We start from the raw sequence: 14,720 nt of genomic DNA, 5'->3' as shown, positions 1-14,720 counted from the left end.
ATACTATACCATCCTTTTTTTCATTACCTGTTTATTTCACTTGAATGGATTATAAAAAATAGATAGCGTTCTATCTTATTTATTGTGCTTGGAAGAATTAATTTATGTCCTCCATATTAATTTAAATATGCATTTTTTAAAAATGTAAAATAAAAGAAAAGATAAATATCAAAAAAACAAGATATTTTTAAAATATAATTTACAAGTTTTACATACCCTGCGATATCAAAAATGTTAATGGTATTCCAATTGGCTTCAAAAATACAATTATAAAGTAATAATTTATACAAATTCAGTCTATGAATTGTAGTTCAGTCTGAACTTTGAATAAATTACCGAAACCTCAAAAAAATTGTACGGCGTTATAATAATACGCTATATTAATACAGAATAAACCTCAGTATTGGGTTTATTTAATAGTTAAAATAAATTGAATTTAATTTAACATTATTGCAATTTTGAAGCCATGCGACGTAGCATTTATTATAATTTTAATATTTAATTTATAATGCTCCATTCTTTATTTCAACTTACACATCATATATATATATATATATATATATATATATATATATATATATATATATATATATATACTAACAACATTTGTACATAAATACCTGAGAAGAACAAAATCCTTACAAACACTATATACTGTTTTCGGTGAAACCCTAAAAAAATTACGCGATTTTCGATATTACTAAATTATTAAATAATTTTAACTATAATTTAAAAAACGTGTTTCATTCACCATATAAAAAACACGGTAGGTGTTGTTTAAGAAATTATAACATTGAAATTAACTTAATTAAAGTAAGTATATAATTACAATACCTTTTATAAAAATATGTACTGAATGAGTAAGACTTATACGTGCAATGTATATCTGACATCGTAAATGAATAATATTTATGTATATTTACACAATTTAACAAATAAGACATAAGTTTAAGCTGAACTATGTATTAATGAACGCTGAATTGTGTATTAATGTTGTGAATTTTACCACAGCATTTTGTAAGTCAAGATAATACCGCATATTACTCTACTAAAAGACTGTCTGTACTTTAATTCAAATAAAACATCATTTCAAATTTATCTTCACATCGCAATTCTAATAATACCGTATCAATACACAATTGGCATTTACAAGTTGAATTCTGCATTAACACAGTATTATTACATTTCCGATCTCAGGGTTATTCAACAAAAATATGTATACAATTTTGGTTCCTTAATTAAAATCACTTTGGCGTTGTTTTGGAAGATGTATGATTAAGGTTGATATATGAAAAACGTTAAGCGTCAAAAGCGAAATTGAAGCATGAAGAATTAAACCTGATAATGTAGCACTTTCCCCCTGAACAAGTGAAAATACTGCTTTTAAAAATAATCTATGTATATCTGCTACACTAACTATGCCACATACTATGCATACCTACTAAAACAAATTTACTTTCATTCATATACAATACTATTTCAAGGATTGCATTCATTTAGGATGAATTTATGTAGTTATTGAAATAAAGCAGAAATGAATTTAAAGAGGTGTTAACATAATGGGGGTTTTCGTATATTCATTTCTAGAATAGTTCTAGCTTGTAGTACGTTCGAAAATTTACGCTACATACACTGCAAATCTAGATCGTTCGGAAATTACTGGCTGTAATAAAATGCGTTCGGAAATTCAATTTGTAATAAAGAAATGTCAGAAATGTAGCGCAGATCTCTAGTTTAAATTTTGTCGCTGGTGCATGAAACTTCTTTTTCTTTTTAAATTTAAAATTAAAAATTTTAATTTAATAACGATATTATTTCTGTTGTTTTCGAACGATTGATTATTTAAAAGTTTCAGAGTTTGTAGACTGTGTAAACAAAAAAACTTAGCTGAAATTTTTGCATATTCTTCAAGGCTGCTGCGGTTTAGAAACTTTAGCTCTAATGTTAAACTTCAGCGCAGCGTGAATAAACGGAAACCCCCAAAACCCGATTTTAAGGGTTAATTGCGTTGAGTTAAGGATTAAAATAATTAAAATAATTTATTTTTTAATGGCATGGAATTTACCGTTAGCTTTCTACGTTCATAGAAACTTGAACTTAAAACTCATAGACTTTTACAACCTGGGGTCTAGAAGAAAAACGACATTAAAAATTTATAAAAAACGGATTTTAGATAACGATAAATTTTAACGCTCATTTTATTTTTATAAGTCCTAATATAGTATTCAGCGGTAGAAGAATGCAGCGTCTATATTCCAGGGCTTCCAAAATTTGAAAAATGCCAATGGTTTCCTTGCAATAAATAGTTTGAAAAATGTCATTTTTAGAGTTTAAGGAGGAATAACTTTTAGAAAAATTTTTTTTATGGAAATAAGCTTCTAGTAAAGAACTATGCACATATAAAATTTCAGCTTACTATCTTCATGGGTGTAAAAGTTCGGTAAATATGTCCACGAATGGACGGACAGAGTGAAACTAAGCCCTTTTTACTTAAATGTATAAAATGGCAATATTATCCCTTATTTCAAAATTTCAGTAACACTTAAACTAAACTCCTTAAGCTAAATTCTATATTTAAATAAAGTATAACCGTATTACACTGGTAAAAAAAGAATAAAAATGGTATATTAAGAATATAGTTGATTCATATTACTATATATAGAAAATAGGATGTCAGGATAGTTATATAAAGAATACTATCGATTTTGTATCATTTCCAGAACTTCTCATTTATTTATAAATAAAGATATCGTAAAAACGCAAAATATTGGAAATAATTATCTTAATAAAATCTGCTAAAAATTTAATTATTTTATTTTAATTAAACTATTAACAATTAGAATTTTCTCTTCTTAATTACCAAAAAAATGATAAGTTGAGATACAACCGCGAAGTACATAACATTTTTAGTGAAGTAAATATGTTACACTTAATAGAAGATATTCCACAAACTCCGTGTGACATTAGTTAATGTCCATTTGCAACATTTATTGTAAAATATTACAGTATACTAAATACAGTATACTAATACGTACAATATTGATACGTAATGTTATCAAAAGTAAGAAGAGTTAGAACAAATGATTTTTTATGAAAATATTGTAACTCTTATTAAAAAACTTATTATTTCAAGCATTACAAATTTTTACGATATTTGATAAAAGAAACTAAGTTTCTAGAATATTGTTTAATATAATGTTCCAGAAACTTGCTTCTGCAAGTACAAATATAATATTTGAAATTCTCTTGAATAATTTACAACAAAATATTTTGTGGAATTTGTAATAAAGTCAGATTAAAAAATTTTATAGGAACATGCACATGATTATACGAGTAGACATTAACAGAAGCAGGGAAAACTTTTATAGTAAGTGTACTTAAAATAGATCTTTATATTATAAAATAGGCATATATTAGAATATAGGCTTAGAAAATTTTTTGTTTTGTTAGTGAATTCACTTGTCAAAATTTAAAATATATGTTTTAAAAAAATAACAAAAAAAAAATTTTTATGTAATAATAAATTAATGCTAAAAAAAACTAAAATTACTAATAACTAGAGTAAAACTAAAAAAATTAACAAATCAAAAATATAATTAAAAATTTAGAAAAATTCCCGAACTTCAAAATTACAGTATAATAAATGCATTACATAATATGAAATTTAGCTTATTATGTTATATGATTGTTGAATAATACGAGTATAACAAAACAATATATTATATTTGTTTGAGTTCGTGTTTTCAATCTGCAATGGCAGTTCGTTTTGTAATTTACTGCACAAAAGGTAGCGTTCCATTTTAATTGGTAATACGACAAAAGATCTATTGTATATCATATTGTATAACATTGCATTATTTATACTATGTGTAGAATATTATACAATAAATATACAATAAATATAAATTTATTATACAATTTTGTATAACATTGTACATTATTATCGGTAATTGTAAATATGAAGATAATATTTGTAATATTAGTGCTGCTCCTTTTGCGTAGTTTTTAATTAACAAGATCTTTTGCAGTCTCCGAAATGCAAATACGAATTATCGATTTATTATACTGTAATTTTGAAGTCACAAATACTTATATAATGTTTAACATGATTGTATTAAATAAAATTCATAAAAAATATATTAAAAAAAAAAAAGATAATTAAAAAAATCTTAAATTAATAAAAATTATATATTGAAAAACAAGAAAAAATTAAAGATTTCTTAAATTTTCAGTCCAAAATGTTTTTGTTTTTTGTGAAAACAAGATTTTTTTCTTAAATTTAATCATTTAAATGAAGAAAAAATTTTTTAAGTAAAATTTTTTTTGTTTTTATTTTATTTTTATTTATATACATACATATATTTATTAATATTTTTCTGCGACTTTTTTTTCATACTTAAAAACTATTAATTTTTTCAATGTTTTTCGCTTTATGTACTGTTTTATTGTATAAATATACATTCATATAAATTAAAGTATTTTATATATATATTTTATATTTTATTTAAAAATAAAATTTTCAATTTTTCATAATTCCAATTTAATTTAATTGAAATTTTGTTTATTTCTTTCATTAATTTTAATAAATGTGTTTAATTTAAGATGTAATCGGTAATGCAAATGTTGGTCGACAACAATACTGTATAATCATCAGCTAGTCGACAAAAATTTGTGCTTAAAAAAATGTCCATATCAACTTTCGTATACAACTTTTGCATGCAAACAGTTAACTACTACACCTTAGTAACAATTAATTATGTTTAATTTGTATATTTCTAGAACTAAATTTTATTAAATATAAAATAAAGCTAAGCTTTTCAAAAATTTTCCATTTTCCAAAAAAAACAAAATTAGCAGTTAAAATTTTTTAAATTACAAAAATTGCAAAAAAAAATTTTAACAATATTAGACAGGTAAATTGACATTATTGACGTGACGCAAATTGACGTGACTTTCATTTTTTTCCATTATTACTCATAATACAAAATGCTGTGACATTTGCTGACATTAAAAGAGTAACAATGCTTTTGTTAAGTGCAATATCAATTGAAATGCCAAGAAATTAATTCAATGCACATTTTACATTATTGATTACATCTTTAAAAATAATAGAAATCAAAAAATATTCATAATTATATATTAACTACAATAAACGGGTTGCGGTAACACTTTTTTTTGTTGTCTTATTTTAAAATATGTCTTGAAAAACTAAAATTGTTTTTAGACTATTATTAAATAGTACGCCAGCAACAAATTTTATTTTTAAATTCAATTCAATTAAAAAAAAAATATTTTTCATTTTTTTTTTGCCTTTTGTGTTGATAAAAACTGGAAATATTGGCTAACTAGTTTTACTGGTATACAGTAAAAAATCTCTCTCTCAGTTAACAAAATTTAGTTATGTATTGAGTATTCAAGCAATACGGACGGACGCGCATTTTATAAAACATTAGAGAAGTGCCCGTTTATAATAAAATTAAATTAAAAAAAATATTTTTTTGAATTCCGTTCGTTTAGTTTATTCATTGTTTCGGAAAACCGATGAATGTTGTTGATCTTTTTTTTTTTTGAAACAAAAACAATCCTCCATTTTGTACATTTCGATCATTTTCGGGATTTTTAAAAGAGAAGTTAAAAATAAAAAAAATATTTTCGTTATCATTAATTTTTGATCCGAAAAATGAAAATTTTAAAAACACGATTAAAATTTAATTTTAAATAATATTTAAATATATTAAAAATTAAAATTTCAATTTACTATAATTTTTTTTAGAGAATAAATGAATGATTTATTTTGAAAGTGACTTAGGGGCCCATTTCAATTAAAAATTAAATATTTTTCTTAGGGTTTAAAATAACCGTAAATTCCGATTAACTGATTATTTGCTTTATGAAATATTTATTTTCCTATGCAGAAAATTAAAGTTTAATTTCCAACTATTGAAATTTTTCATTGCTTTGGAAATAATTGAAGTTTTTAAAATTGGAAAAAGACTTAGCTAACTAATTAAGCGTTTTTGCAGTTTTCCAAAATAAATCATTCAGATTATACATTATCTTCCAATATTTGAATTAAATTAAAAAAAAAAATCTTATATATTCCTAATTTTCATTAAATGATTAAATGTACGCGTATGCGCATTCTAAAATTGTAAAATTATGAAGAAAAATAAAAAATTCAAGACAACAATTATAGTTTTGAAATGAAAACAAAATGGCGACTATAGTTAATTATATAATTACAAAAAGGTAAGTATGTTATAGCTAGGTGAGTTAATTACAGGTTAGTATTGAACAAAAAAAACTATATTTATATAAGTATCTACAACAGCAAAATTTAATTAATTTTTGATTTTTCATCTTTTCAAATATAAAAATCTTTAAATATGATATTTTTTTGTAATGAGAACTATTTTATGATTTAAAATTATAAAAATTTCGCCATAGTTAATTAACTTTAATTTTGGATTTTTGTAATTAAATTATTTATTTTGAAATTAAAACATACACGTAAAATTATATAAAATAGATTTTATAAAATTATATTTAAATAACATATGATAAATAATTGTGAAAAAAATTTCATGCTAATAATTTTCATATTTTCAATTTAGCAGTACAATTCCCAAATATCAAATATTTATTATAAAGGGTGTCCCAAAATTCACGCAAGAAGTAATTATGATAGAAAACACAGGTTTACAATTCTGATCACCAAAAATTAAAAGACCAGGAAATGACTCATGCAGTAATTGAATTGTTTCTCGACTGTATGGCTTTTGGCACCGTCTTGTTGAAACAACATGCCGTTCACATCCATATCTTGCAATTTTAGCACAAAAAACTGGATTATCATACCGCAATAGCGAGCACCTTTAGCCACTATTCAACCCTTCATTCAAACCAAATTCAAGCCTTGAACCCAAAATTCGCACCAATCGGTGAAACGTTTTGGATGCATTTGTTTCTCACTCTCACTTGTGGATTTCCGCAAGTGTTTCCCAACAATCACTTGTGGATTTTCCGAACCCCAAATACGAATGAAAATGAGCCTCAACGCTGAAGATGTTTTTGCTCGAAAAACTTTCATTATATACAAAGTATTGCCCAACAATAAAAATGCGTTAGTCTTTTGTGTAGCGCTCCATTTTTAATAACCCTAAACTGTTAGCTCTCACGCTGTATTTTTTTTTTGTTGGCAGCACTTTTACGCACAAATGGCATTCAAATCTTGCGTGAATTTTGGCACAAGCTTTATTATAAAACATAAAAACATATTTTTGTTCTCGTGTCATTTACGAAATGAACATGAGGTCTAAAAAAATTTTTTTTAACTGAGAAAATTTTCGTTAAAAATTATTCAAAAATAATTTATATATGTTAATTCTTTTTAAACAACAATTATTAAAAAAATATTTTGTATTTAGTAATATTTTAATTATATTAATAAATTAATTATTCCTAACAAAAATATTTAATATTCAATATTTAAAATAATTCTTATATTCATTTTTGAAAATTTTCCATAACATTATTTAACTTCTACGACATGATCGTGTAATCTTGTAAAAAGAGAAGAAAACGGGTGACTATAACTGGTATGACAGGCTTATACATATATATAATATAATTTTTGAGTGAGAAGAATATTTTCGTGCTAGGTATTGTTTTTTCTAAAATGTGTATACAAAATTTACCTAATCATTATTTGTTCACATTATTTCTGAAGGTGATATAAATTAAGTTGATATTCTAAGAAATAATGCGAAAATCCAATTGGAAAAATGAGTAAATTTTATTGAAAAAATAAAATATAAATTAAAAAAATGGAGAATTCTAATTTGAAAGTGATTACAAAGTGAGATGAAAAAGCAAAATGCACGCTTAGGCTATTAAATTTTAAGAAAATTGATAATTGAATATTTTTTCTGAATAACTGAATTTTAAGAAATTCATAACAATTAAATTGTTATTGAGAATTGTTATTTTAGTATTTGAATATTTGAGTTGTGTACTTGGCTGTGTAAGTAAAAATATAGAAAAATTTAAAAACTTTATTACATATCTAGCGTTATACATCAAATTAATCAGTTATATTCTATAAACCTATATTGTTAAAAAGTAATCATAAAAATTTATAAAAAAAATGTTCTTTTTTAATTTAAAATTAAATATAATATTATATAATATATTGTAATCAATTTAGTTATTTAAAAAGAATGTAAAAAAAAAGTTGGCATTTGTATATATAAGCTTCATATATGTATATACTATATGTTTCCCTAATTTCAAAATTTCTGCAATAACACTGTATTGTCACACAATGCAGCAGTTACAAAACTGTTAAAGTTGAATTGTGTATAAATACCTTATTGTTGCAATTTTGACAAATTAAAATCGGCTTGATATAGTTCATTATATTTATGATTTTTCTGTTAACAAAAGTATTATTTTCTATACAAATTTTACCTGTACTTTGTATAAGTATATGTATATGTCAAATATACAATATAGTGTATTATATACTATATAGTCTCATGCGATGTATATTTTTGTCTTGCCCTTTCTCATTTTAATTTTAAATGATCTGCACACATTTTTTTCATGCATAATAAAATGCTTTATCTTTTTTTCAAAAAGGTTGGAGAGGTAGGAATTTTTCAGGATTCTAAAAATATTTTGAATCGTTGTAAAACAGTAAAATAAAAAGGAAAATTTACAAGGGGGAAAGAGATCTAAGCATATTTATTTATTCGTATAATAAAGTTATACGTGGGATTTATGTATACAATACAATGTATATACAAAATTTCAATATTATCGCACCATTAAATGTATTCGAAAATATTTTGTAATAATTGAAAATTAAACCTTTTTTTTTAAGTTTTTTAAATTTTTAAGTTTGAAATCAGGGCACATCCGCGAATTCATTAAATTTAAATAAACTGAACTTTACTGTAAAAAAGTTTAGTACATATTATGTTATTTAAATACATATAATTTAGCTTATAAAATGTAATTGCTGAATTGGGTAACAATACTAATATAGCTAGGAAATTACCAGAATGCAAATCTGACGTCAAATTGACTAAGCAAATTTTTATTAATTCAGCTCGAACTTCCGTCTTAATATAAAGCACGATATAAATCCGAATTGTAAAATCTAAAAAAAAAAAGTAGCGTGTTCGAAAATGAAAGCTGTGCTTAAAGTTTTAAATGAATTTTAAAATTTTTTTTAAAACTTCTGCAAAACTATTGTAATTTAGATCGTAACAGAAGATCGTAACAGAAAAATGTCTGATATTGAAGGTAAATTCGACTATGTTACAAAATATAATTAAGAACTTTCTGAATTATCGAAAATCCTCTAATTCAACAATATAGTTTTGATTGACTAAAGAATTTCAAATTAACGTTAATTCTGCATTTTTGTAATCGTCTTTTTTACTATAATTTTAAAATAGATGAAGTTTTGAAAAAAGGCCTTTTGTAAATCAAGTTTTTATAAATATTATTAGGATTTTAAATTATTAGGATTTTAAATTACATAAAAACAAAAACAAATGTGATTTAGCTTCAAATTCATCTTTCGAAGCCGAAACTTTAAAATACTTAAAAAAAAGACTAAAGAAGAAATGAAAAACTTTTGTAGACATATTTTTCCTAGTGTCTACTTCCAGGGGTGTTATATGGTAATAATCATATAATATATGATTACTTATGTAGATGTACAAAGTAATAAAGAAGCAATGATAATTTATTGTAAATAAAACAACATTTTGAGCAAAAAATATTATACAGTAAATAAAACCATAAGACGGAAAAAAATGCTCGTATTACACGTTAACCAGACCAAGCTGTACTTAAAATAAAATGTGTTGTTTTAATGTGTTCCGAGCAATAAAACGAAGATCATCAGAAGCGGAGTGGAAATTTAGCAACAAAGTAATTGCTTTTTTTTTGTTTTTTCAATAATTTAAAAATAATTTTTTTTTTTTCTTTAATTTTTTCATATACAAGCCAAGCCGTTTTTTGTATTCATATAGTGATTTTTTTGTTGTTTGAACTTTTAATTTAAATCGGAAATGTGATGTGTGTAGAAAAATAATTTTTTTAGAAATAGTAAGATTTTAAAATCAAAATGGAAAGATTTTTTTTGGAATGAATTAATGCGTCATTGTAAAATAAATTCAAATAACACGTGTACCGTACAAATTTTGTTTGCATTGAAATAATCTTGTTTTCAATTGACGCGTAGTTTTTTTATGGTAATATTTTAAATAAATAAAAGTATTCTCTAATTAATTTGTTAAATATTGCTAAATAATTTCAATAAATTAACAGAAATTTGTAAAATTTAAATAAATTCTGGACAAACTACAAAAAAAAAAATAATTCAGCCATATTGATTTCTCTCCGCACCATTTTGGAATGAATATGACTAATTTAAATTCAAAAAATGAAATATTTTTTCTAAATTAAAATCAATTTGAAATTATGTGAAATTTAAATATAAATACAAATTAATAAATTCGTTTAGAAAATACACAATAGAGGGTGAATATTTTTTTATGTATTTATTTCTTTTTTAATATAAAAAATTTCTACATCAATACAGAGGAGATTTTTCGAGATTAAATTTATTTAAATTTAGGAGATTTTTCGAGATTTTTTATTTAAATTTAAAATTTTTATTAATAGCAAGCGTATGTACTTCAATATGTACAATTGATACAGATAAAAAAAAATATATTAACATTTAATCATTTTAATTTTTTTAGGTACTTGCTCTGTGAATAAAAGAAAAATATATAAAACTCGCCCTTAAAATTCTCTCATACATTCTTCTCAAAGTATACTACCTTTGAAATCAGAATTTTGCAGTATACGGTAATTGCTTCACTTACTAATTGAAATAATATTGAATTAATGACTTTAAATTGTTAAACTATATTATAATATATACAGGTATGTTGTTAAAGGTAAGTTTAAATATATAACTAATTTTTTTTAAAATAAAGAAAATAAATTCTTTTTATTCTATTAAATCCTGTATAATATAAAAAATTTTATAAAAGAAATGTTCTATTATAATTTAATTTAATTGTGTGTATAAAGTGTACATTGACATTTCTATAATCGTGGCATAACCTCTTTTTATTCATTTTTATTAAATCAACGGAATTCAGGATAGCAGCAGTGTAATTGGATTTTTTTTTTTAATTTTAAGTTCTTCATAAATCTGAGAACTGATTAAGATTGTGAATTTTTGCAGTTAAGTTTTGGTTATCACGTGCTTCTAAACTAAGAAAAAAAGCTGAAAATTTTCATTTTGCACATACAACTGAAATCAATGATTCAAATTAATTGTAAAATTGTGAGAAAAACTATTTGATTCCTAATAATAAAATTTCGTTGACATATTATACAAACAAATATGCAACATTTTTTATTTTCAGTTTATATCGAAAAGTCGAAATTGATTTCGAATTCAAAGAAAAAAGGATAAGTATATATTTTAATTTGAAATTTAGAATTATACTAAATTCCGCTTTTTTGATTTACATTTTATTTCAAAGGAAAATAGGCAAATAATTTTAAAATTGTACTTTTTTAACAACTTGTCATTAAATTGATATAAATAATTATAATTACGAGGAATATAAGTTTTATCATCGTAAATATAAAGCTAAGATTGATGGGATTCACAGTCATGAATAAAATCATGTGGTTATCTGATATCGGAACTGTAATATCGTATCAATAGATACACAATCCAGCAATTGGCATTTATAATGAGAATTCTGCATTACTAAAAATTCGGTCTTAGGGGGCTCACTATGTAATTTGACTTTCGTATTTGCAAAAGTGATAAGGTAATCCGCAAATTCTTTAACGTCAAAATTTTGATTTTAGTCTGCAAACTGTCTGAAACTAAAACTTTTACGGACAGAAATCTAGTAAACTTTTTACCCGTAATTGACTTTGAATTTTGATCATCCGTAAACGTCAAAACAAAAAAAAATTTTTTTTTAGATTTAAAATAATTTTATTCTTACATATTAAAAATTAACAATAAAAATATTTTTTATATTATTTTTAACGTAATGATAGTCACTCAACACATCAAATTTATTTATTGAATTACTACGTCAGACTATCTGCATGTAAAAAAAAAAATCTACAATTTTGACGCTTAATTGACTTTTTTTAAACGTTTAAGAATTTAAACTTTGACTGAGAGTAAAAACGTAGTAGAGTATCCGTAAACTCAGACAAGTCAGATTTTGTAAAATTTGACGTTTAAGAATTTACCAAATACCAATAAAATTTATCGATTTCGATTCGGTTTTCGTGCAACAAATTTCGAATTCGGAAAAATGGTAAGTTAGCACAAATCAATCAACCTTATTCTATTAGACGTGTAGCACATAAAAATGTGTGAGGTGACAGATTTGCCATTCTACTAAACAAGCGTCTCACTATTTGTCACAAAAAGCGCCCATAATATTATTCTGCTAGACGTATTTTTGAAAATTTTGTAATTTTTGTCAAATTTAGTCGCGTATATTTTGTTGCCGACAGAGGCATAAAAGTTGCTGAAAAATAAAATTTAAAGACAATGGAGAAGATAAGTATTAAATATTTTAATAGCAGTATTGAGTAATTTTAATTCCGATGTAAAAGTAGTAAAATCGGCAGTAATTTAATATTTTTATCGAGTTAATGAAAAATTCATTTTCCTTATTTTCCTCTAACGCGTCGGATATAAAAACGTGTGAGGTGAGAGCTCTGCTATTCTACTAGACACGCGTTTCCCTATTTGTCACAAAAAGCGTCCATTATGTTATTCTGCTAGACGCAATTTTTAAAATTGTTCAATTTTTCTGTCAGATTTAAGGGCTTTTCTGAAAATTCATCACTAGATTCGAGTAAGATAAATAAAAAAGTTTTTAAAGTAGTTCATAAAAAGCTGCTCTTAAAACTTCCTGAAAAAATTAGGTACGATTGTCTCAGAGCTTTCAATACCATTAGGTTCTAAAAAAAACTGTTAAAATTTTTGATACATTTTGGAATACAATTTTTGCAACATTAAAGATTTTCATAAACACAATATTGCAAAACAATAATGTGATACATACGCAATATATTTTTGACAGTTGCATAAAAACTTTTGCTATTTTGAATTTTCAGTATTGTGTTCATGAACAAAAACTGTCATTAGCAAAAATAAATTTCATTTCAGCCAAATAATGGAAAATTCTATTTCAGGAAAATAAAAATGATGAAAAACAAAAACAGAAAACTGAAACAAAAAATTTTGTTTTATTTAAGTACAACAATTAACAATCGAAAATATAAAACCAAACTGCAAAAAATAGTAAAAAGAAAGTACCCGCAACTTCTTTAACGTCAAAATTTTGTTTTCAGTCTGCAAACTGTCTGACGTATAAAACTTTTACGGACAGAAATGTAGTAAACTTTTTACCCGTAATTGACTTTGAATTTTGATCATCCGTAAACGTCAAAACAAAAAAAAATTATTTTTAGATTTAAAATAATTTTATACTTACATATTAAAAATTAACAAAAAAAATATTTTTTATATTATTTTTAATGTAATGATAGTCACTCAATACATCAAATTTATTTACTGAATTACTACCTTAGACTGTCTGCATGTAAAAAGAAAAATCTACAATTTTGACGCTTAATTGACTTTTTATAAACGTTTAAGAATTTAAACTTTGAATGAAAGTAAAAACGCAGTAGAGTATTCGTAAACTCAGACAACTCAGATTTTGTAAAATTTGACGATTAAGAATTTACCATACAACTGATTTAATTCCGCTAGCCATGATAATTATTTTTGTGATAGATTAACAATGTTAATGAACAAACTTGATTAGCAACATTTATTTATGAATACAAATATTGCGTAGTTCTCGCTATACATATATCGCGATATGAAAAGGCTTATTAATACATGATTTTTTTCTGCCCGATTTACTTTTGTTTTACGTACCCATTACGTATAGAACACATTTATGAAAAGTGTACTATGTCAAGAGCTTTTACTAAACTTTTTGGAATGTGATATTTTGTAAAGTTTACGTTTTAAGCGCATTATTAACAGTCACGGACTTGCTGAAAAAATTTGAAGAAATTATTTTATTGAATAATTTTATTAATTCCAGTATAAAATTAACCAATCGAGAACTGTTTCAAATTTTTATCGAGTTGATGGAAAATTAATTTTCTTAATTTTCTTCTTCACTTTTGCTTCTACTTTTACTCAAAAAACCAAAAAAGTCCAAAGACATCTTTCTCTAATTTACTATTTGTTGTTATTTATACTTTTTTGTGTCACCAGTTTAAAAAAAAACAATCTTCTAACTTTTTAGTATAAAAAAACTTCAACTCTCGCTTCTTCTTTCACATTGAATTTTGCGTCTAGTACCTAGAATACCAAAAAAAAAATGCAAATTGCCAAAAAAAATGTGACGCGTCTAGTAGAATAAGACTGATAGTAAAGAGATCTTACTATGTAATTCGATTTTCGTGAAGTGATTTTCGTATTTGCAGAAATGGAAAGGTTTTATATTATTATTTTTTATTTTCTATTTAATTTTATACAATTTTTAAATTTTAATTCTTTCACAATTTTTTAGTTTATAAACAACAATGACTATCATTTCGGAAAAAAATTAAAAAATTTG

The 14,720-nt window shown here is 23.9% G+C and overlaps 1 protein-coding gene across 1 annotated transcript in view; it reads right to left on the bottom strand.

Annotated features, from left to right (window-relative positions):
• Window positions 1-14,417: 14,417 nt before the first annotated feature.
• Window positions 14,418-14,720, bottom strand: part of LOC129607253 (protein PF3D7_1417600-like) — a 33,718-nt gene continuing 33,415 nt past the window's right edge. The window contains exon 10 of the mRNA XM_055518117.1: window positions 14,418-14,461. Coding sequence (XP_055374092.1) covers window positions 14,418-14,461 — 44 coding nt within the window. The remainder of the gene's footprint in view (window positions 14,462-14,720) is intronic.

The sequence above is a fragment of the Condylostylus longicornis genome, unplaced genomic scaffold, assembly GCF_029603195.1.
Source record: "Condylostylus longicornis isolate FDR11 unplaced genomic scaffold, ASM2960319v2 ptg000003l, whole genome shotgun sequence".
NCBI classification, from domain to species: Eukaryota; Metazoa; Arthropoda; class Insecta; order Diptera; family Dolichopodidae; genus Condylostylus; species Condylostylus longicornis.
This window is presented reverse-complemented; position numbering and strand designations above follow the sequence as displayed.